Genomic DNA, 25,374 nt, shown 5'->3' with positions numbered 1-25,374 from the left:
GGTATCTAATTGTTCTCATACCTCACTTTTGTCTCACCTAGAATGTAAACCACACTGAACCCTGGAAAGGGAATATTAGCGGTATACAAGAATTGATTTGTTTTGATTTAGAAACTATTATAAAGAACAAAATTACTGAACACATGCAAATGGTTTAATGCAGGGCTACTCATAGTAACATAGTAACATAGTAGATGACGGCAGAAAAAGACCTGCACGGTCCATCTAGTCTGCCCACGATAAACTCATATGTGTATACCTTACCTTGATTTGTACCTGTCTTTTTCAGGGCACAGACCGTATAAGTCTGTCCAGCAGTATTTCCTGCCTCCCAACCACCAGTCCCGCCTCCCATCACTGGCTCCGGCACAGACCTCGTATAAGTCTGCCCTCCCCCATCCTAGCCTCTCAACCACCAACCCCTCTTCACCCCGCCACCCAATTTCAGCTAAGCTTCTGTGGATCCATTCCTTTTGCACAGGATTCCTTTATGCCTATCCCACGCATGTTTGAATTCCGTTACCGTTTTCATCTCCACCACCTCCCGCGGGAGGGCATTCCAAGCGTTCACCACCCTCTCCGTGAAGAAATACTTCCTGACATCTTTCCTGAGTCTGCCCCCTTCAATCTCATTTCATGTCCTCTCGTTCTACCGCCTTCCCATCTCCGGAAAACATTCGTTTGCGGATTAATACCTTTCAAATATTTGAACGTCTGTATCATATCACCCCTGTTTCTCCTTTCCTCCAGAGTATACATGTTCAGGTCAGCAAGTCTCTCTTCATACGTCTTGGAACGCAACTCCCATACCATCGTCGTAGCTTTTCTTTGCACTGCTTCCATTTTTTTAACATCCTTCGCAAGGTACGGCCTCCAAAACTGAACACAATACTCCAGGTGGGGCCTCACCAACGTCTTATACAGGGGCATTAAAACCTCCTTTCTTCTGCTGGTCACACCTCTCTCTATACAGCCTAGCAACCTTCTCGCTATGGCCAACGCCTTGTCGCACTGTTTCATCGCCTTCAGGTCCTCAGATACTATCACCCCAAGATCCCTCTCCCCGTCCGTGTCTATCAGGCTCTCCCCACCTAACACATACGCCTCCCTTGGATTTCTACTCCCTAAGTGCATCACTTTGCATTTCTTCGCATTAAATTTTAATTGCCAAACGTTAGACCATTCTTCCAGCTTCTTCAGATCTTTTTTCATGTTTTCCACTCCCTCCGGGGTGTCCACTCTGTTGCAAATCTTGGTGTCATCCGCAAAAAGGCAAACTTTACCTTGTAACCCTTCGGCAATGTCACTCACAAATATATTGAACAGAATGGGCCCCAGCACCGATCCCTGAGGCACTCCACTACTCACCTTTCCCTCCTCCGAGCGAACTCCATTTACCACCACCCTCTGGCGTCTGCCCGTCAACCAGTTCCTAATCCAGTTCACCACTTCGGGTCCTATCTTCAGCCCTTCTAGTTTATTCAAGAGCCTCCTGTGGGGAACCGTGTCAAAAGCCTTGCTGAAATCTAAGTAGATGACGTCCATAGCACGTCCTTGATTTAATTCTCCTGTCACCCAGTCAAAGAATTCAATGAGATTCGTTTGGCACGATTTCCCTCTGGTGAAACCATGTTGTCTCGGATCTTGCAACTTATTGGCTTCCAGGAAATTCACTATCCTTTCCTTCAGCATGGCTTCCATTACTTTTCCAATAACCGAAGTGAGGCTTACCGGCCTGTAGTTTCCAGCTTCTTCCCTATCACCACTTTTGTGAAGAGGGACCACCTTCGCCGTTCTCCAATCCCTCGGAACCTCTCCCGTCTCCAAGGATTTATTAAACAAATCTTTAAGAGGACCCGCCAGAACCTCTCTGAGCTCCCTCAGTATTCTGGGGTGGATCCCGTCCGGCCCCATGGCTTTGTCCACCTTTAGCTTTCCAAGTTGTTCATACACACACTCTTCCGTGAACGGTGCTCTATCCACTTCATTCTCAGGTGTACTTTTGTCAGTCCCTCTCGGTCCTTCCCCAGGATTTTCTTCAGTAAAAACAGAACAAAAGTATCTATTTAGCAAATTGGCTTTTCTTCATCATTTTCTACATAGCGTTTTGCTGTATCTTTTAGTCTCACAATCCCCTTTTTAGTCTTTCTCCTTTCACTAATATACCTGAAGAAGTTTTTGTCTCCCCTCCGTACATTTCTAGCCATTTGTTCTTCCTTTTGCGCCTTCGCCAGACGTACCTCTCTCTTGGCTTCTTTCAGTTTCATCCGGTATTCCTCCCTGTGTTCCTCTACTTGAGATTTTTTGTATTTCTGGAATGCTAACTCTTTAGCCTTTATTTTCTCAGCCACTTGCTTTGAAAACCATATCGGTTTCCTTTTTCTCTTGCTTTTATTTACTCTCCTTACATAAAGGTCTGTGGCCCTGTTTATTACTTCTTTCAGCTTGGACCACTGTCCTTCCACGTGTTGTGCGTTTTCGCAGCCCATCAGCTCCTTCCTCAGGTATTCCCCCATTTTGTTAAAGTCAGTTCGCTTGAAGTCCAGGACTTTGAGTTTAGAGTGGCCGCTAAGCACATGAGCCGTTATATCAAAACAAACCGTTTGATGGTCACTGCTTCCCAGGTGCGCAGCCACTCGGACATTTGACACACTATCCCCATTCGTGAGCACCAGATCCAGCGTCGCTCCGTCCCTTGTGGGTTCCGTCACCATTTGTCTGAGCAGTGCATTTGAGGTCCACAGGCAGATCAGGATTTCAGGATATCCACAATGAATATGCATGAGAGAAATGTGCATGCACTACCTCCTTGGTATGCAAATCTCTCTCATGCATATTCATTGTCGATATCCTGGTTTAATAGGACAGAGTCAACATGCATTTAGTCAAGGGAAGTCTTGCCTTGCCAGTCTGTTAATTTTTTTTTTTTTGCAAGTGTGAATTATTCATGTAAAAGGTGAGCCAGTTGATGTTGTGTATCTAGATTTTCAGGAAGCTTTTGACAAATTCCTCATGAGAGACTCCTGAAGAAATTAAAAAGCCATGGGATAAAAGGCAAAATGTCCAGTTTTGCATTGGAAACTGGTTAAAAGATAGGAAACAAGAGAGTAGGGTTAAATGGCTAATTCTCTCGGTGGAGAAGGTGAGTAGTGAAGTACCATAGGAATCTGTACTGAACTTGGAATGCCCTCCTGCGGGAGGTGGTGGAGATGAAAATGGTAACAGAGTGGAGGAGTGGCCTAGTGGTTAGGGTGGTGGACTTTGGTCCTGGGGAACTGAGGAACTGAGTTCGATTCCCGGCACAGGCAGCTCCTTGTGACTCTGGGCAAGTCACTTAACCCTCCATTGCCCGCCGCATTGAGCCTGCCATGAGTGGGAAAGTGCGGGTTACAAATGTAACAAAAATAAAATAACGGAATTCAAAGATGCGTGGGATAAACATAAAGGAATCTTGTTCAGAAGGAATGGATCCTCAGAAGCTTAGCTGAGATTGGGTGGCAGAGCCGGGGGGGAGGCGGGGCTAGTGCTGGGCAAGACTTCTACGTTCTGTGACCTGAAAATGGCAGATACAAATCAAGGTAAGGTATACACAAAAAGTAGCACATATGAGTTTATCTTGTTGGGCAGACTGGATGGACCGTGCAGGTCTTTTTCTGCCGTCATCTACTATGTTACTATGTACTGGGACTGGTAATTTTTAATATATTTATAATTCAAAATTTTTTTTTACTGCATAGAGCAAATCGAAATAGAAACTTAGAAGTATAGTTTTGCTCTGATTATTAGATATTAGTTACGCACTTGAGACGTAAGTCCTGTTTTATTGTTAACAAATAGCTTTATAAGCCCAGGGTACCTTTTAATTAGGACACCAACTGTAATGACTATCATCATTGGCTCCACCACCAGCCAAAAAAACTGCAAAGAAAACCTCTCATAATATCTCAATTGGAAAAACAACCAAAAAACTGAGAGAAAAGTCTGCAGTAAAAAAAGGCAGGTGGGGTTTAATTGTCATAGACACCTTTGAATCAAGTGCTCAAACAATATCTAGCTTTTACCGCTGGTAAGCTATAGAGTTTCAGAATGGCGGGTGATTGTAGCAGCAAGCTGGTGATCTCTCTCTCTCTCTATGCACGGTGTTTTGCGGGGTAACCTATGGTGAAACGCAAGGGGGAACTATGGGCTTACCGTCTGATTCCGTTGGTTCTCCGGCTCTAGTGCAGCAGAAGATTTCAAGTTTAACAGCGTCTGCAGTTGGCTTGAGGACAGCTGCAGGGGAGCTCTTGGAAGGAGAACGAGAGCTCTGCGTCTTAGACGTGACCCTTAGCCTGGAACATCCTGACTCTCCATGACCTGGAAGCATTACTGAGGAGCTCCTGGGTGGTAAGCCTTTGGATGCCAATGTTGCTGCTGCGGCTGTGCCTTCAGATGGGACCAGTGGGGACAGTGGGGAGCGGAGAGGTGGTCTCCCCCGAGGCTGGTGCTATTGGGAGAGGACTTCCAGCCGCTCAAGCTGATATCCAGCCTCAAAAAGGGGCTTCCATGTGTTTCGTTCAGAGGAAGAAACTGTAGAAAGTAACCTTAGAGGAGTTATGGAACGCTATGGACGATTTGGAGGAATCCTTACAGTGAGATTGAGAAGTTCTATCTCAAACTACTCGGTATTAAAACAGTACTAATTACCCTCCTAGCCAAATTCAAGCAGGAAATAGCAACAGGCAAAAGCATATTTCTCCTCCAATTCGACATGTCCAGTGCGTTTGACATGGTAAACCACAAAATACTACTAAGACTCATAGATTACTTCGGGATTGGCGGACACATACTTAGTTGGATCAAGGGTTTCCTAACCACTAGAACATATCAAGTGAAATCAAGCTCAAACATATCACCACCGTGGAAAGCAGAATGCGGAGTACCTCAAGGATCACCACTGTCACCGATCCTTTTCAACCTAATGATGACCCCACTAGCCAAATCCTTATCCAACCAAGGCCTTAACCCTTTCATCTTTGCAGACAATGTCACAATATACATTCCTTACAAACGTGATCTGAAAGAAATCACCAATGAAATCAAGCTCAGCTTGAATATCATGAACTCATGGGCGAATGCATGTCAACTAAAACTCAACACAGAAAAAACACGCTGTCTCATCCTCTCATCCCAATACAATACGAACCAACCCACAAACATAAACACCCCAGATTATACCCTCCCTATTTCAGACAGCCTGAAAATTCTCGGTGTTACAATCGACCGTAACCTCACACTAGAAAACCAAGTGAAATTTACAACAAAGAAAATGTTCCACTCAATGTGGAAACTCAAATGCGTGAAACCATTCTTCCCGAGGGAAACATTTCGCAACTTGATACAATCGGTGGTACTAAGCCATGTAGACTACTGCAATGGAATTTATGCGGAATGCAAAGAACAAATTATTAAGAAACTTCAGACCACTCAAAACACGGCAGCCAGGCTTATATTTGCAAAAACGCGATTCGAAAGCGCCAAACCCCTCAGAGAAAAACTGCACTGGCTCCCAATCGAAGCACGTATTGCTTTCAAAATCTGCACCCTGGTTCATAAAATTATCTACAGCAAAGCCCCAGGATACATGACAGACTTCATATTTTTATTTTATTTTTATTACATTTGTACCCGCGCTTTCCCACTCATGGCAGGCTCAATGCGGCAGGCAATGGAGGGTTAAGTGACTTGCCCAGAGTCACAAGGAGCTGCCTGTGCCGGGAATCGAACTCAGTTCCTCAGTTCCCCAGGACCAAAGTCCACCACCCTAACCACTAGGCCACTCCTCCTCCTACCAACCAGAAACACAACAGGATCAACACGAACATACTTAAATCTCCACTACCTAAGCTGCAAAGGACTCAAATACAAATCAACCTATGCATCCAGCCTTTCCTACATAAGCACACAACTGTGGAACGCATTACCAAAAGCTGTGAAAACAACTTATGATCACCTAAACTTCCGGAAATCATTAAAGACTAACCTGTTCAAAAAGGCATACCCTACCGACCCAACTTAAATGCCTGTACCCTGCAACACAACGAAACCAAAGCTCGTAATGGACATATAACTCTTCCTCTGTGCGATTCCCTAATGTGTCTGTACACACGAACCTTATTCTACCACAACATTACTGTATTTGTTCATACCAGAATTGGCGAACGCCTTTACGGTACTATGTAAGCCACATTAAGCCTGCAAATAGGTGGGAAAATGTGGGATACAAATGTAACAAAATAAATAAATATGTAAGAGAAACTTGACACGCATGTTGATTTATACTTCAGGCTTTTACAACTTGAGAAGTACGTTCTGGCTGATTCAGTTGTGTTTCTAATTGGTAAGTCGATTAGTTCAGACATATAGCTCGGAGCTAGACCATGTATTATTCTGTGAACAAAGGTACAAATCTTGAAAGTGATTCGTTCCTTGATTGGTAGCCAGTGTAGTTTTTCCCGGAGGGGTTTTGCGCTTTCAAATTTAGATTTTCCATAAATAAGCCTGGCTGCCGTATTCTGAGCAGTCTGTAGTTTCCTTAGGATTTGTTCCCTGCAACCCACATATACTCCATTGCAGTAATAGACATGTGTTAATACCATTGTTTGAATCATGTTGCGAAAAGTTTCTCTTGGGAAGAATTGTTTTACCTGTTTGAGTTTCCACATTGTGTGGAACATTTTCTTTGTAATGGTGGTGGCTTGGTTCTTTAGCATTAGGTTGCTGTCAATAATAATGCAGAGGATTTTCAGGTTATCTGAGATTGGAAGAGTGTGTTCCGGCGTATGTATGGCTGTGGGGTAGGTTGTAAAATGTTGAGATGAAAGAATAAGGCAGTGTGTTTTTTCGTAGTTGAGTTTTAGTTTGGATGTCATAGCCCAGGTATCCATTAGGCTTAGGCTGTTTTTTATTATATTGGTGATTTCTGCAAGGTTTGATTTGAAAGGTATGTATATTGGGACATCATCCACATACAGAAAAGGGTTAAGGACTTAATTGAAAAAAGACTTGGCTAAGGGGGTCATCATTAGGTTGAAAAGGATGGGTGAGAGAGGTGTTCCCTGAGGTACTCCGCAGTCGGTTTCCCAGGGTGGAGAGATGTTGGAGTTTGACTTTATTTGATACTAGTAAAAATGGCCCGTTTCTGACGCCGATGAAACGGGCGCTAGCGGGCACGGGACTCCCTTCCCCTCCCCTTACGGTACCTGTTCGGTCGGGGCAGGAAAGAAGGAGCCCCCTCTTTCCTGCCCATAGCGGTGGTGGTAGCTTGCATCGTGTGGGAGTCCGGCTCTCGGCGTTTCAAAATGGCCGCCGAGAGTTGAAGTCTCGCGAGGCAGCTTGAACTCTCGGCGGCCATTTTCAAACGCCGAGAGCCGGGCTCCCACACGATGCAGCAAGGAAGCCACCGCAACGGGAGGAAAGAGGGGGCTCTTTCTTTCCTGGCCCGACGGAACAGGTACCTCTAGACCACCAGGGAGACACGTGTAAGGGGAGGGGAGGTGACGGGGGGAGGGAGGTTGGTGAGGTTAAGTGTGCGCTACCGTGGGCGGGGCGGTAAGTTGTAAAGTGCGGGGCTATGTGGCGAAAGGGGCCGGGTTCATGTGCACGTCGCCGTCGGCTGGGATTTGTTGGAAGGGGAGGAGTACTGCTCCCCATGCGTTAATTTGTTTTTGTGTTCTGCCCTCGACGTCATCACGTGTGACGTGAGGGCGGGGCATGAAGATGTTGTGGCTTCACCACCTTGAAACCACGAACCGGTGTGAGTGATTTCAGTGACGTCCGTGTCCTCAGAACGTTGAGGGTGCGTTTTATTATAGTAGATGACCTTGTGGTTAGGAACCCTTCTTCAGCCAATGTAAGGTTAAATTTAGTTTGAAGTGATCGGACCATGGACTGTCAGACCATTTATGTTCTATTATTAAGTTTTGGTCTGTTGTACATTTATGTACAAGTAAATCAAAGTTGTGACCTTTTATGTGCGTAGCGTTCGAGTGTGGCCAATTGAAGTCCCACAACTGGAAGAATTCCATGCATTCTTGTACACCGTTTGCATTTGGGTCTGCTAGGTGGAGGTTAATATCTCCTAAGACTAGTACATTTGAATTAGATGTATAAGTAGTTGATTTGAAGTCCATGAAGTTTGTCTGGGCATCGTTCCATTTACCTGGTGGTCTATAGAATATGACACAATTCAAACTTCTCTTATTGCCCTATAAGTTCATTCACTCTGCCGCTCCCCAGTACCTCTTCACTCTTGTTTCTCGCTACGCCCCCCCTCGGGTACTCCGTTCTGTTGATAAATCTCTCTTATCTGTCCTCTTCTCCTCTACTGCTAATTCCATACTCCGTTCCTTTTATCTCGCTGCACCTCGCACCTGGAATAGACTTCCTGAGCTTGTACGTCTAGCCCCGACTAAAAGCCCACCTCTTTGCCACTGCTTTTGACTCCTAACCCTGTCCTTTTATCCCTACCTCTTTATTCCCTTGCCTCTTAGTTGTTCTGTCTGTTTACCTGCCTTATTTAGATTGTAAGCTGTTTGAGCAGGGACTGTCTTTTTGTGTATGGTGTACAGCGCTGCGTATGCCTTGTAGTGCTATAGAAGTGATGAGTAGTAGTAGTAGTAGATGGTCAGATAAGGTTTTTATGTTGAATCCTGATTGAGGCAATTTCAAGTTGAGATGTAATTGACTTTGCAGTGGTCTCAGTGATTAAATGAGATCTGTAAATTAGGGCGATACCGCCTCCTCTTTTTCCCTCTCTGGACCAATGTAGGATTTTGTATCCTGGTGGGCATAGGTCCAGGATTATGGGATCATTTTGGTCACGAATCCATGTTTCGTTGATGAACAGTAAATCAATGGCTTCCTTTGTGATCCAGTCTGTTAGTGTTTCTGTTTTGTTTACTGCGGATCTGGCATTAATGTAACCTATTTTAATTATATGGTGTGATTCTACTATATTTGGGATTGTGGTGACTTTTATTAGTTGTCGTTTGTTTATTGGTTTAGATTTGTTAAATCCTTTTTTCCCAGTTTGTACAGTTTGATCGTAATCAGATGATTTTCTGTTGTAGGTTCTATTGTCGGTTTGATGGAAGTTGGTGTGTCTGGTTATGTGTGGTTGGTTATGTAGTATGGGTATTATGTTATTTTTGTTAAGAGGTGCGGCCATTATTGTTTGGATCAGAGTTATGGAGAAAATTCCTAATAGTAGTTTTACTGTGTTCATATTAAGTACAATAGGGGACATACTTTGAAATTACTAAGTAGTACATTTTAAAACAAATCAGAGCTCTGCAGTTCATTGCTGTATGATGTGGTAAAAGCAATTAACTTACTTAAGCTTAAAAAAGGTTTGGACAAATCCTTTAGAAGAAAGCCCCATAATTTCTTAAGGTAGACCTGGGGAAGGCCACTGCTTATTCCTGGGGATCTTGCCTGGTCTGGTACTTGTGACCTGGTTTGGAGGTCTTACAATCTTAAATTTGTACCTGAGGTAGTAGAGGGTTAAGTGACCTGTAGGAAGTTACAAGGAGTGTTAGTGGGATTTGAACGCTGGCTTCACTGGTTTTAAGTCTACTGTGCTGATTACTAGGCACTCCTCTAGCACTGTTTTTGCTTCCACCACCTCTTTTTCGAAGGTATTTCAGGCATCCACCTTGCTTTCACTGAAAAAAATTTCTGATTTTGCTTTTGATTCTATAGCATGTTCTTTAGCTATAGAGAAAAAAAAAAGCTGAATAAGGGTGATGTCTCAGTGAAACTGGCTCCCAGTGTCAATGAGACGAGGAAAATATAGATGAGGAAAGGAAGGATTTACAGGTATTGAATTTTGTATTAGCAAATAACCCAAATCAAAGTTCTTTTTTTCTATCTGATCAATCTGTTCTTTCTCCATCACCAGGCTGGATCAAGAGCACAGAAGATGCCATTGATTACTCTGATATCAATGAGGTGGCAGAAGATGAATCTCGTAGATACAAACAAGCAATGGAAAACTTGCAACCAAAGCAAAGATCAGGTATGTGCTATACAAGAAATATGCAGAAAATCACTGCACCTTTAGCTGTCTCAGCCCGACAAGCCTCCAAAGTAAACTGTTTGGGACCCGAAAGTGAGCTAGAAGCTGGAGGGATAGACTTGGTAGCACCTTTCCTTTTTTTCCCCATCATAGCAGGGAGAAGGAACGTCCCCAACTAAACTGCCTCAGGGCACTGCAAGAGCTACTACTACTACTTAACATTTCTAGAGCGCTACTAGGGTTACGCAGCGCTGTACAATTTAGCAAAGAGAGACAGTCCCTGCTCAAAGAGCTTACAATCTAATAGACAAGTGAACGGTCGGTCCGATAGGGGCAGTCAAATCGGGGCAGTCTGGATTCACTGAACGGTAAGGGTTAGGTGCCGAACGCAGCATTGAAGAGCTCAGAGCAGAGCATCCATACCTGACACCGTCTTGGCCCTTTCTCGTGAAAGGAGTCAAACATTTTCTAACCCAGTCACTTCAGTTCTCATCCTGATGTCGCTCAGTTGTTTTATATGTCTCCTCTGCAAAGACTTTGTGGAAATGTAAGTATACCACATCTAGTGCTTTCCCTCGATCCAAGTCTAGTCTCTGGTCACTCAATCGAAGAAATCAATCAGATTTTGTCTGACAATATCTAACTCTAGTAAAACCATGCTACCTCGGACCTTACAATCCATTGGATTTCAGAAACTTTACTATTCTCTGTTTTAAAAGCGTTTCCATTAATTTACACACTACCGAGGTTAGTACCTGTATATAATGTGTATAGTACTGCGTACATCTAGTAGTGCTATAGAAATGGTTAGTATTATTATTATTAGACTAACTGGCTTGTAATTCCCAACCTCCTCCTTACTTCCACTTTTGTGGAGAGGGACCACAACCACCCTTCTCCAGTCTTCTGGGACCACATCTGACTTTAAGAAAGCAGATAGCAGAGACACTAGAGAATGCCGCTAAGTTCCTTCAGGAGCCTTGGAAATATCCCATCCACCCCCATTGCTTGGTCTACCTTTAGTTTGGTACTTCCTTACGAACACAGTCTTCTGAAATTCATTCAAGGTCTACCTCACTTCTATTCCTCTTCCGGCCTTTCATCTGTGAATACAGAATAGATATATTTAAGTGTTCTGCTTTATAAAACATATTTTTATTAATGACTTACACCAGTACATTAACCATTGGAGTGGAGGAGTGGCCTAGTGGTTAGGGTGGTTGACTCTGGTCCTGGGGAACTGAGGAACTGAGTTCGATTCCCACTTCAGGCACAGACAGCTCCTTGTGACTCTGGGCAAGTAAGTACCTGTATATAATATATAAGCTGCATTGAGTGGGAAAGCGTGGGGTACAAATGTAACAAAAATAAAAAATAAATTATAGAAAAAAATATATATACAATAATTCTTTACAAGGGATGTCATTGGCTTCCAAACTTTCCAAATATACAGAAAGATTGTAGACAAAGATCGTCATCAAGTTTAACCATATGAACTTTAATCCCCTTCAGTCTTCCCCCAAACCCCCACCTTCCAACCTCACCCCCCTTCCTCCCAAGAACAAGCGGATCACAAACATCCTAGATTAACTATAAGTACCTTTCAAAGAAGTGAGGAATCGGAGTTCTTAGTTTCCTCACCCTATAATCGCTGCATCCCATCCCAACTAAACTTCCCTCACCATCCCCTCATGTCCAACACCAGCTAATTGGCTTTGTACGGTCCTGCATTGATTTTACAGATTCATCTGATTTAGAATTAAGCTTCGTGCTCGTCCAGGTAGCGATTGAATATATGGTTCCCACACCAACCAAAATAGCTTTTTCCGCTTTGCCGTGCAACAAGTATCATGGGCCTCCATCATTATGAGCGTGTGTAAAGCATGTCTCCAATATCAGTATGAAGTTGCGATGTTCTATGTCCAATATTGCAAGGTACATTGTTTTGCTACCACATTATCTTTATATAACAAAATTCTTTCTGCTCGTCCAAGGTTATTCCCCCTCCCTGTATGTCCCATTAATATGTCCCTGGGAGAATGTTGTAGTGATTTGTGTAATAGTTGTCCACAATATCCCAACAATTGAGTCCAAAACTGCCCTGCTTCATCAGGGGACAGCTCCATATAGCATGGGAAAATGTACCCTCTACTGCCTCACATCTACCACACTTGGGTTCCCTTATACAACCCGCATAATATGCCTGTCTGGGGGGAAAAATACTACCTTCGATATTGAAGTTCTCTATGTCTAGCGCTATATACCATAGTAACATAGTAGATGACGGCAGAAAAAGACCTGCATGGTCCATCCAGTCTGCCCAACAAGATAAATTCATATGTGTATACCTTACCTTGATTTGTACCTGTCTTTTTCAGGGCACAGACCGTATAAGTCTGCCCAGCAGGATTCTCCGCCTCCCAACCACCAGTCCCGCCTCCCATCACCGGCTCTGGCACAGACCGTATAAGTCTGCCCTCCACTATCCTCGCCTCCCAACCACCAACCCCTCTTCCCCCCACCTGCTCCACCACCCAATTTCGGCTAAGCCAGAAAAATGTAATACAGGAACCAAGCCTTCCCCCATATCCTTCCCACCCACCATTTGAAAACACCCCCCTTCCCCACCCAAATCCCAACCCATCAAATGGCAAACTCCCCAGATCACAGGGAGTACGTCAGTCTCAATAACCCCTAACCCCCTCTCCTCGCATGCTCATCCTACACACAGCCGGGGGAAAAATATATGTTAATAGACTCTCAAATATGAAGCTCCCAGATCACCAGCCATGAAATCGTCCAAGTTTCGGCCTAGCTTGTCCAGGTCCAAGCCTGCCCAATATCCCTGCACTTTTAGGCAGATCTTGGTCCATTATTATATGTCTATTCACTCGATGTAGTCCAGGGGCAAAAAGGCTCCTAATACAGTAGCGATAATACTGCCTGTTTCCATGTCATCCAGAAATTGCTGCAAAACTATGTCAACCAAAGAGCCCCTATTCAAAGACCATGCATAACAGTCCCGTAGTAATGATGAGTATTCTTCTGTTCTCCATATGGCCTTCATCTGTCCGTATTATTTAGTGTTTTCAAATAATCTTTGGCATCTACTGCCTTCTCGAATAAGCGTTGTTGCCCATCATGATTATGTTTCAACGGTTTTTATTTGATGACAAAACAAGATATACAAATCAATCTCAATACACTGATTGCAGAACAATAATACAGCACATAAGATAGTAACACCACAAATATAGAACACTGTTTACAGTCATCAAACTTTTATCCCTCTCCCTCCTATTTTGAGTGTTTCCCTCCACATGAAGCTTTTACCACACTCAATACATATAAATAGCTTTTCTCCTGTATGGAGTTTCTGATGTATGGTCAGTGTTTCCTTTTCAGGAAGCTTTTACCACACTCACTTACATGTAAATAGCTTCTCACTTGTATGGATTTTCTGGTGTCTGATCAGTATTTCCTTTCTATATTTCAACATTTTTTATTGATGAAGACAAAATAACTACATCCAATATCTGGCTTAACCCTAGATGCCACCATCAAACTTTCAAAATAGAAATACAATGATGAAGTTCATCATCAATCTTTTTGACATTTTCTCCCATCCCCCCCTAACCCTCCCTCCTCCCCTCTGCTTTTAGTAATAACAGTTTTCATTGAAGATAAGTCAATACAAACATACTCTCAATAGTAAACATACTTTTCTCTGTATCTCACCTCATACATTAGTGAAATTTAACTCGTATAGACAGTCATCATTTTATACCCTATATATCCCCATCTCCATCTATTCATCTTCATACAGTTTGTACTAAATATACACACATATTCACAATGCAAAACGAACACAAATAACTTCCAAAGTAACACGTTAGATCATAACTCTTTAATGTTATAACTGTTCTTTACCCACTATAACAGTTTTCATCCCAGCTACTCCACTCCCCCCCTCCCTCAGACTCTCTGCTCTTCCCCCCTTCCCTCCATCCCAGTATGATTATTGAAGGTCATAGGTACTATGCATCTAGAACATTCCTATCACTCTGCATCTAACATTAAGACCTTCATTAACATAACTGTAGCAACAGGATCTCAGAAACATTTTATTGATCTTCCCCTTCCCCCACCCCCTTCTCATGCACTCTCCCACTTAGCAGTGATGTCTAACTTGACAATTAACTTCACGCTCGTTCCACTCTCGTTCAAGCACTCCAGCTACCCTAAAGTATTCAGGACTTGGCTCCTTGCTCGTGGGGATATTTTATTTATATACGCCTTCCAAATTTTTATAAATCGCAGCCGCCTCTTTGGCGTGTTGCGGGCATCTTGCATTTCCCATAACATGAGCTTGTGCACCTTATTTCTCCAGTACCAAAACGAGGGACCCTTATCTACAGTCCAACAGTTAAGGATGCATTTTTTCCCCAAAATACAGAGCTTACTAAGAAATATCTTTTCTTCAAGCGTTCCCTTATTCCATACCATCATAGAACTCAGTATCATCCCCTCAAAGGACAGGACCACTTGATGCCCTAGAACCCAGCTTATAAATCGGGAGAGAGCTGACCAAAACCCTTGTATCTCTCCACATTGCCACATACCATGGTTGCCCATCATGATTAATGCACAATTTAGCAGGGTATAGCAGAGCAAAGCAGATCTTTTTATTATAAAGTTCTGTGCACACTGGCGTGAAGGCCCTCCTTTGCTGTTGTACATGCTGAGAGTAATCTTGGAAGCAGAGTATAGTATAATCTTGGTAAGTAAGTTGTCTGCCTTTGCGAATAGCAGCTAATATTTGTTGTTTATGTCGAAAATTCAAACTCTTAAATATTACCACTCTCGGCCGATTAGAGTTTGACCTGGCCATCCCCACCCGGTGTGCTCGTTCTACGCAAAAGTGTTGCAACTGCTCATTGAGTTGAAGGGCCTGAGGAAGCCATTTTTCCAGAAAGTTCTAAAGGTCTTTATCTGCCAGTGATTCTAGAAGGCCCACCAACCTTGTTATTCCGTCTGCTATGATTCTCCAAGTTGTCTAGTTTAGTTTCTAGATCTGCCACTTTCTGCTCCAATATTTTCTGTGCCGCCTCCAGTGTCGATGTGCGGTCTTCACTTGCGATGTGTTTTGCAGGCCCGAGTCCAGTTCAAAGCTCATGCTATCTATATATTCATGTGCTTCTTCTGCCCGATTGTATATCTGTTGTAGCTTCTTATCCAAGGCCACCTCAACCGCCGCAGTGACTTCCACAGTGATCTCTGCTACCCAAGCTGAGCCCACCGTTCCTTCCTTCGGTTTGTTCTGGTCAGCCATTTTACTTTCCCTGTTGCGCTGCTTCTCCTGGTCTTTCTGAGTGATTTTTATCATTACTGTTCCTATGTCGCTGTCCCACAGCCTTCTGAAAGGATAAGACTATTAGGAGAGGAGCTGTGCTGATTTAGCAATAAATGTAGCTGTTTTTGCTGCCAAAAGTCAGATTATTGAGAGGTGAGCACAGAGCTCCGCGTTTCAGCGTCTGCTCCGCTGCATGGGGTCATGTGACCACCAAATGTTCTGCTTTATCCTCATTAGCTTCTGTGTGTTCCTTCCTTTCACCTTTACTCTCAATATGCCAGTTTACACTTCCTTCTAACATATATTTAAAGTAAATCTTGTCTTCGTTTTATTATATTGTCATTTTTTCCCTTCCATTTTGCATTTTTGTTTTCTTGACTGCTTTACTTTACCAGCTTCTCTTAGCTTTTCATGATATTTTTGCTTGTCTTCCTCTCTCTGTGATCTCTTTTAGTTTATGAAGGTAATTTCTTTTTACCTTTCTTTTTGGCTACCAAAAAGGTGACCATTTCCTCTTTTATTTACTTTCCAAACAAAAATGTTTATTGGCCTTTAAAGTAACTTCTTTCAGTTTTGCTCACTGCTTTTCTACTCCCCCTAGATATTCCCATCCAGCTAATAATTCCTTGAGGTATTCCTCCATCTTGACAAGGATAGTTGTTTTGAAGTCTAGAATCTTCACTTTTGAATGAACCCTCTCCACACGTCTTAATATTGGTGATCACTGGATGCCAGATGAAAACTGACTGACATCAGAAACATGCTCCTTGTAAGGACCAGGTTTAGTATGACCCCAATCTGCATGACTTCCATTAGCAACTACTGGAGCAGTTCTTCCTTTAAAGAATCCAGGGTCTCCCTAGATGACCCTGCAACAGGGATGCCCCGATCAATATCCAGCATATTCAAATCACCTGTTAGTAGTACTTCACCTTTCACAGCTGTTTTGTGAATGTACTTGCTTAAATCTCTGGCCACTTGTTCTGCCTGTGAAGGAGGCCTGTATATCATACTAATATAACTACAATTCTCTGAGGACAAGCAGGCTCCAATATTCTCACAAGTGGGTGACGCCGATCCGCGTTGCCCTTGTTTATTTATTAGGTCTGCCATCTCCATTTGGGCAGCAGTGGAGCCATGGGCTCTCTATACTATTCTGGAAAGAACTGCATATCCCTTCTAGATACTTAATCACCCTAACCTGGTATCTGCTCATGACAGGGTTACACAGTCAAGGCAGTATAAACCTATGTAATTAGAAAGGAACCCAGTATTTAGTAGATAAAGAAATAGTTTATTAACATTGATATCTCACCCAAATGTAGTACAAGCAGTTCAGGCATTCACATGGTAGTACAGCACTTCATGACAGATGACATGTGCCTTCAAAGGTTGCTGGCTTCTCTCTTCTTCTCTCCAAAGCACTGCTTAGGGAGCAGACCATTTATACTTTTTGATCCCATAGATCCCTATGAGCATTTCACTTTCACACCTGCACTTTCGTCATAATTGGCACATATATCCAATTATGCCCAAGTTCTAACTTTTCTTATCTTTTATCCAATTAGGACAGAGTTTCAACCTTAGCAAGTTTGCTTATCTCTTATCCAATTAGGACCAAGTTTCAGCTTTCTTATCTCTTACCCAATTATGACCAAGTTTCAACTCTCCTATCTCCAAACTTCGCTCATCCTTAAATTTAACTTTTCTGCACCTGGCCCAATTATTTCTTATATTTTCTCAGCATGTCCAGCTATACACAACCCTTGCCAACTTTGTAACTCTGCCAAGGTTGAGCAGGCTGTCACATTTCTTCAGTGAAGTATCAGGACTGAGAGATGCTATGATTTTAGAGGCCTAGTTTACTTTAGAAAGCCTGAACCTGTTTTTCACTGCATTCAATTTGTGACAATTATCTACACCCTATCCGGCATTTGCCAAAGTAAAAAATAGAGCTTTGTGGAGCTCGAGCCGTGCTCCACTGCGCATGCACGAGTGTCTTTCTGCCTGATGCATGAACGTTGTCTCCTCAGTTCTGTTTTGTCTGTGTGAGGAGAAGGTGCGCTTTTTCAGCCTCTCCTCACTCGCCAGGTTCAAGAGAGCTTTTTGTGCCTTTCAGCTATTTTTTTTTCTCAATTTTTATTGTGGTTTTCTTTTTTTCTTCCTTTAAACCCATCCTTTATTTTCTTAGTTGTTTTTACGTGAGTTTACGTTTCCTTCTTTTTCGACGTCATAGGGCCGTTTTTAGGCCTTGACTCCAGTCGGGTTCTTCCCTTCTTTTCTCTGTGCCTTGCCCCTTTTTAGGCACCATCAAGTCATTTAATTTGGCTGACGAGGTTTCCTCGTCCATGTCCCAGAGGCTTCAAGTGCTGTACCTGGTGCAATTAGATGATATCAGGAAAAGACATCCAGTCTTGGTGTCTGCTGTGTCTTGGACCTGATCATAAGTACATAAGTCTTGCCATATTGGGCCAGACCAAAGGTCCACCAAGCCCAGCATCCTGTTTCCAACAGTGGCCAATCCAGGTCACAAATACCTGGCAAGATCCCCCAAAAATACGAAACATTTTCTACTGCTTATCCCAGAAATAGTGGATTTTTCCCAAGTCCAATTTAATAATGGTCTATGGACTTTTCCTTTAGGAAGCAGTCCAAACCTTTTTTTAACTCAGCAAAGCTAACCGCTTTTACCACATTCTCTGGCAACAAAGTCCAGAGTTGAATTACACGTTAGCCCTGCTAACTGTGTCTTCATATGAAGAAGAGGACCCAGGTTTCTTGAGAAGCTCAACACGAGAAGATTTTTGGAGCCAAGTCTGGCTCCTCAACCTCAGCGTCGAGGTCGGAGGCATCGACATTGAGCATGGCACTGGCATCAGGAGTGCCGGTAAGCATGGTTGATTCGAGACCATTAGACACTGGGAGCAGTGAGGGTCGAGTGGGTCTCCACCTGTCTTGAGGCCTCCTGCTGTGCAGGCCTCCTCAGGACCATCCATCATCTGACCCGACCCCGAGGTGACGTGAGGATTCGATGTTGTTCTCATCGGTACCGAAGTGCCTGGGTGACGTACTTCGGGCGAAGGCCAAGAAGCATTGTCATCGGTAACCTTTGACACATGGTGCCGGGAGCTCCGGGGCATGAAAGGATTCGGCATCCGAGAAGCATCGGCGCCGGGAGGACCGCTCTCCCTCCATACGGGAGGTGCCAATGCAACTGTCTCCAAGCAGCCGAGATCCTGCTTCCATATCGACCACAGCGGTTCTGCAGCCTGCGCCCCAACTGGCCTTCCAGCTTTTCCCGGTGTGTGCCCTCGATGAGTGCATCCGGGCCTTGCTCCCTGAGCTGCTAGTTTGCTTTTTGCAGTGATGTGCATCAATATTAGGGATTCTTGCACCTGTCATACCTCCTGCTGCAGCCCCACCTGGCACTCAGCCTGTGGTGTGGCCTCCGATGCAGCGCTGCTTGTGGCCCCAGTATCAACTTCCACCTAAGCCAGTACCCCCTTGATGTTGGTGGAGGAAGCTTCACCGTAGTCGAGATGGGAGCTGGTTTCTCGATGCTGCTCCCGAGGACATGGCTCCTTGCCATCGAGGCAGGTTCGGTCTTGGACATCCCATAGGGAGATACTGAGGAGGAGTGCTCCTGGGAGTCAGAGGAAGATCCCAGATACTTTTCCTCTGATGACTTTTATGGGATCCCTTCTGAACCTTCCCTGCCACCTGAAAGGAGACTGTCTCCGCCAGAGAGCCTTTCATTCCTATCTTTTGCCAAGGAAATGGCTGACGCCATTCCATTTCCTTTTGAGGTGGAGGATGAGCCCAGGGCCAAGATGCTCGAGGTCTTGGATTACACATCTCCTAAGGAGGCTGTGACTGCACCTCTCCACGAGGTACTCAGGGAAGTCTTTGACGGGACCTGGGCATCCCCTTTGTTGATCCCTGTAGTGCCCAAGAAGGTAGACTCCCAGTTTCATATCCACAGTGAGCCTGGGTTTGTAAGGCCTCAGTTCCTTCAAAAACTCTCTATATTCATGCACTACAGAATCATCCTTCTGGAGGGTAGTATTAAGAGTCCAAAAACAGTCTACAGATTCAGTACATTCAGGCTGGTGGATGTGAGAATTGTCTGGTGAGTTGCCTGCCTGGTGCGAAGGTGGTGGACCTCACGCGTCACCTAGACAAGATCTTAGATAGTGCTGGGGAGGAGCCGGCTGTCTTGGTACATGTGCACGCCATCCCACGAAGTGAGAGTTCAGGCTATGGAGACTATGCTTTGGCTGCTGCTCTCTCTGGGTTGGATAGTCAACCTTCAGAAGTGTCAACTCCGTTGTAGTCTTTGGAATACCTGAGTGTCCTTTTCGACAACTGGGAGTGCAAAGTGTCTCTCCCAGAAGCTCGCAGGCTGAGGTTACAGAGTCAGCTTTCTTCTCTGCTGCAGGATCTGTCTCCCAGAGCTTGGGATTACGTGCAGGTTCTGGGATCAATGGCAGCAATGTTGGACGTGGTGCCATTTGTCAGGAGCCATATGCTTCCTCTCCAGTGGTCCCTGCTCAGCCATTGGTCGCCTCTCTCCGAGGATTATGCGATTCGAATCCCTTGGTCTCTTTGCGCGCGCTTTGCCGTGCGCTGGCTGCTCCTGTTGAAGAACCTACAGAGGGGGTGCCCCTCGCGGCACCGGATTGGATCATGGTGACCACAGACACCGGTCTGTCAGGTTGGTGTGCCCACTGTCTGGGCCGGACGGCCCAGGGCACCTGGTCCCCAGTGGAGGTGGCACTGCCAATAAATCTTCTGGAGTTGCGGGCCATCCGCCTGGCGATGCACTCCTTCGAGAGCCTTCTTCAGAGGCAGTCAGTCAGGGTGCTGTCCGACAATGCGACAGCAGTAGCATATGTCAACAGACAGACAGGGGGGCACCAGGAGTGCCCAGCTCACAAAGGAGTCATCCGCCCTTTGCCTTTGGGCGGAGAAGCACCTCTCCCTCCTGTCGGCGGCACACATCGTGGGAGTCCTCATCATTTAGAGCTCCAGTGGAATGGAAGGTTCTACCTCAGAGTTCTAGGGTGGGGTGGGGATTTGCAGGAACCCCTTGAATATGAGCGTTGCCAAATGGGGTCATACTGAAAGTCCATCAAGCCCAGTATCCTGTTTCCAATAGTGGCCAATCCAGGTTGCTTGTCTTTCTCTTTCTGCGAACTCCTGTAGTTTTTGTAGGTTGACCTCTTTTTCCTTACCTTTTCAGCTACTATATTGAGAACCAAAGCGGCTTCCTTTTTCTCTTACTTTTATTTACTTTTCTTGCAGAAAGGTTTGTTGCCTTTACAGTAGTTCATTTGTTTTGCCCATTGCTTTTCTGTCTCTTCCAGATGTTCCCATCCAGACAACAATTCCTTGAGGTTAATTCCCCATCCGAAGAAAGTTAGTTTTTTTTTGAAGTCTAGAAACTTCACTTTTGAATGAACCCCCTCCACACCTATATCAGTGGATGCCAGATAAACACCCACTATAACATAAGAAACACTCTCCCCATTTGTAAGCACGTAATCCAGTATGGCCCCATCCCATTTAGGTTCCATTACCAACTGCTGGAATAGTTCCCCCTGTAGAGAATCCAGGATCTACTTCTAGAGAACCCCACAATAAGGATACCCCAATCAATATCTGGTGGTATATTGAAATCACCTATTAGTAGTACTTCCCCTTTCACAGCTATATTTTGAATGTCTTCAATTCAATCTCTGTCCATTTCTTCTGTCTGTGAAGAAGGCCTGTATATCACACCAGTATAAATACATTTTCCACTCCCTCTTTCCAGAATGACCCTGTAGGTCCTGCAGTCGTGTTGCTTTAGTATTATCTTTAACATACCCATTGTACCTGAATGCAACTCACCTTGTGCTACTACTGAAAAGGTGTGAGTAAAATCCAAGTATATAAATAAAGTAAAATAAATATAATGCCATTTGCCCTCCCTTTCTTCCTTGAACAGATTATAATCAATGGCAGTAATGGCAAGAAGGAAGTGCTGAGAGATGGTGGGGTAGGGAAGGCACTGTGGGCCAAAACAGTGGGGTCACTGTAGACCAGATGGTTTGCCCAGTCTTGGCTTAAATACTGACCCTTGTCACAATATTAAGTTTGATGATTTAGGGCTAAGAAATCTTGTTAATATGTGAACAAAATTTTGTTCAGCTCCATCCTGCCTAAGTATCTCTGTGTGGGTTATCTCAAGCAGATTATGGATGCGAGACCTTGAATAACGATACATATAATTTCCATCCTCCCCTTGGAATTCAACATTTTGTGTGTGTACGTTTTGATATATGAATGAGGGGTGCCTCCTGATGTTTGTGTGGTGGGGAAAGGTTTTCTGAGTTCTTCTAGTTCAGACTTGTAAATAATCTGCACTCCATGCCATCAGATGCCACTCATGTATGTGATTGATAGGTAAACATCTTTTTGTGTAAAATTGAAAAATGGATGCTGTAGCAGTGTGGGAGCTCTTAATGCTTTCCTGGTTATGACCTTTTTCCTAATTACATGTCCTAGTTCTTTTTTCCCTTCTGCGTTTAGCTGTAGACCACTTTGATTGTACCTATTGAAAGGTGATATATCAAATTCCCATAAACATAAACATTGTGCCTTCTATCTTCAGATGATGATGATGACGACGATTATGATGCTGATTGTGAGGATATTGACTCTAAGCTGATGCCTCCTCCGCCTCCTCCACCAGTGAGTGGCCGGAGAGAAGATGAAAAAGGACTTGGTACAAGTGAGTGAAATCTTTTCAAGTTTTTGCTCATGAAGGTCGCCTGTGAACTGAAATTCCTGTTATTACTTCTTATACTGGATTAAAAACTGGTTGAAGGATAGGAAACAGAGGGGTTAAATGGGCAGTATTCACAATGGAGAAGGGTAGTTGGGTTCCTCAGGGGTCTCTGCTAGGACCGCTGCTTTTTAATATATTTATAAATGATTTAGAGATGGGAGTAACTAGCGAGGTAATTAAATTTACTGATGATACAAAGTTATTCAAAGTCGTTAACTCTCGACAGGATTGTGAAAAATTACAGAAGGACCTTACGAGACTGGGAGACTGGGCGGCTAAATGGCAGATGATGTTTAATGTGAGCAAGTGTAAGGTGATGCATGTGGGAAAAAAGAACCCGAATTATAGCTACGTCATGCAAGGTTCCACGTTAGGAGTTACGGACCAAGAAAGGGATCTGGGTGTCGTCGTCGATAATACACTGAAACCTTCTACTCAGTGTGCTGCTGTGGTTCGGAAAGCGAATAGAATGTTGGGTATTATTAGGAAAGGTATGGAAAACAGGTGTGAGGATGTTATAATGCCGTTATATCGCTCCATGGTGCGACCGCACCTTGAGTATTGTGTTCAATTCTGGTCGCTGCATCTCAAGAAAGATATAGTGGAATTGGAAAAGGTGCAGCGAAGGGCGACTAAAATGATAGCGGGGATGGGACGACTTCCCTATGAAGAAAGACTAAGGAGGCTAGGACTTTTCAGCTTGGAGAAGAGACGGCTGAGGGGAGACATGATAGAGGTATATAAAATAATGAGTGGAGTGGAACAGGTGGATGTGAAGCGTCTGTTCATGCTTTCCAAAAATACTAGGACTAGGGGGCATGTGATGAAACTACAGTGTAGTAAATTTAAAACAAATTGGAGAAAATGTTTCTTCACCCAACGCGTAATTAAACTCTGGAATTCGTTGCCGGAAAACGTGGTGAAGGCGGTTAGCTTGGCAGAGTTTAAAAAGGGGTTAGACGGTTTCCTAAAGGACAAGTCCATAAACCGCTACTAAATGGACTTGGGAAAAATCCACAATTCCGGGAATAACATGTATAGAATGTTTGTACGTTTGGGAAGCTTGCCAGGTGCCCTTGGCCTGGATTGGCCGCTGTTGTGGACAGGATGCTGGGCTCGATGGACCCTTGGTCTTTTCCCAGTGTGGCATTACTTATGTAGGGTTAAATCTAAGAATAGTATGTTCCCTTAAAGAAGATGGCTCACAAAGAATCTAGCACAATATTGAAGTAGTTGTTGGTAATAGACCTCACTGTAAAAATAGTTCTGCTTCTGTGAGACGGTTGAAATTATCTCTTTAGAGTTTCTAGGCCCGCTCTTTTCTTCCCCGACTCCCATATAATGCTGCTTTTTAAATGCAAGATAAGTGTGTAATAAGACTTTTATTGTTAAGAATGTAATGCTGATTCTGATTTTGGCATGGCTTTTATTATAGAAGCATGGTATATTTATTTATTTATTTGTTTGTTTGTTTGTTACATTTTTATCCCACATTTTCCCACCTATTTGTAGCCTCAGTGTGGCTTACATAGTACTGGAGAGGCCTTTGCAGGCTCCGGTGTCAAAAAATACAGGGTGATGTTGTGGTAAGATCAAGTTCATGTGGCCACATTAGGGAATCGGAGTTAACGGAAGAGTTGTGTTATGTCCATTACGTGCTTTAGTTTGGTTGTGTTACAGAGATTAGGCATTTAAGTTGGATCGGTAGGGTATGCCTTTTTAAACAGGTTGGTTTTTAGTGATTTCCGGAAGTTTAGGTGGTTGTACTTCATTTTCAAGGCTTTTGGTAATGCGTTCCACAGTTGTATGCTTATGTAGGAAAAATTAGATGCGTAAGTTGTTTTGTATTTAAGTCCTTTGCAGCTTGGGTAGTGCAGATTTAGATAAGATCGTGTTGACAGCTTGGGTAGTGCAGATTTAGATAAGATCGTGTTGATTCGGATGTGTTTCTAATTGGTAAGTCGATCAAGTCTGTCTACTCTGATCCTGTATTATTAAATTTATGTACCCTGGGTTAGAGTGTCCTGCATTTATTCCCAGGACTTCAAAAATGTGAGGTGATTTAGCTGTGGTCCACAAAGATCTTTTTCTCTCTCAGCCCTGAAAGTTTCCCTCACTTCTTGTTACTAGAATTATATTTTTATTGGCAGTACAGGTAGTCCTTCTTTCAGCATCTTTACAAAGGAGTTTAATATAGAGTCAAGCTTAGTTCTGTTGGCTCCATGTTTCTGTGAGAAGTTTACATCTTGATTTTTTTTCCTGAGGGTATTTGCACTGTTCCCAGGTCTCTCCTGGTGCAGTGTTACACTGCTTTGAGAAGCAGAAAGAAATACGAAGATAATAGATAACCCTACAAGGGACTTTTCTTAGACAAGTGGCGAGGGAACCCACTATTTCTGGGATAAGCAGTATAAAATGTTTAGTACTTTTTTGGGATCTTGCCAGGTATTTGTGACCTGGATTGGCCACTGTTGGAAACAGGATGCTGGACCTTTGGTCTGTCCCAGTATGGCAATACTGACAGACCTGTGAGTTCTTGTACCAAGTAGAGCGCAAGGTACAGGCAGAGTCAGTAGGCAGGCAGCAGACATGAGAGTAATCCAGGTACACGCAAGGTAAGTAGGCAGGCAGCAAACACAAGAGTAATCCAGGTACAGGCAGAGTCAGTAGGCAGGCAGCAGACACGAAAGTAATCCAGGTACAGGCTAAGTCAGCAACAAAGAACAAAGTAGAGGAGAAGCACACTACTGAGCAAGTAACACCTACCAAAGTAGAAGCCGAAGCAAGGAGTCTGGGGAGAGCTCGGCTGATAAAGTGCTGGCGTCTGACATCGGCAGGGAGAAGGGGTACAGCCATAGGACAAGAGCAGGGGAAGGAGGAACCGGAAGACCAGTAGGAGAGAAGCAAGGGAAGCCAGGCAGAGGAAGAGCAGACCTAGGAGGGTGGAAGCAAAGCAATCAAGGAGCCTGCAGCCAGAGAAGAACTACACACACATGGCTCAGGGCCAGTCAAGTGTGTGTGTCGACGGGACCCTGTGCAGCCCGAGGACGCCGCTTGCGTTGAGGTAGGGGACATGACAAATACTTATGTACTTATGTTATTGAGGAATTTGATACTCAAGAATAGAGTGTG

At 44.0% G+C, this 25,374-nt stretch overlaps 1 protein-coding gene across 1 annotated transcript in view; it reads left to right on the top strand.

Annotated features, from left to right (window-relative positions):
* The window catches only part of TAF1 (TATA-box binding protein associated factor 1), a 493,091-nt gene that overhangs the window by 28,627 nt on the left and 439,090 nt on the right, over positions 1-25,374 (top strand). The window contains 2 exon segments of the mRNA XM_030210565.1: positions 9,941-10,057; positions 22,066-22,185. Coding sequence (XP_030066425.1) covers positions 9,941-10,057; positions 22,066-22,185 — 237 coding nt within the window.

Source organism: Microcaecilia unicolor, chromosome 7 (genome assembly GCF_901765095.1).
Source record: "Microcaecilia unicolor chromosome 7, aMicUni1.1, whole genome shotgun sequence".
NCBI classification, from domain to species: domain Eukaryota; kingdom Metazoa; phylum Chordata; class Amphibia; order Gymnophiona; family Siphonopidae; genus Microcaecilia; species Microcaecilia unicolor.
Note: the sequence above shows the minus strand (reverse complement) of the source record. Positions and strands in the feature narration are given on the sequence as shown.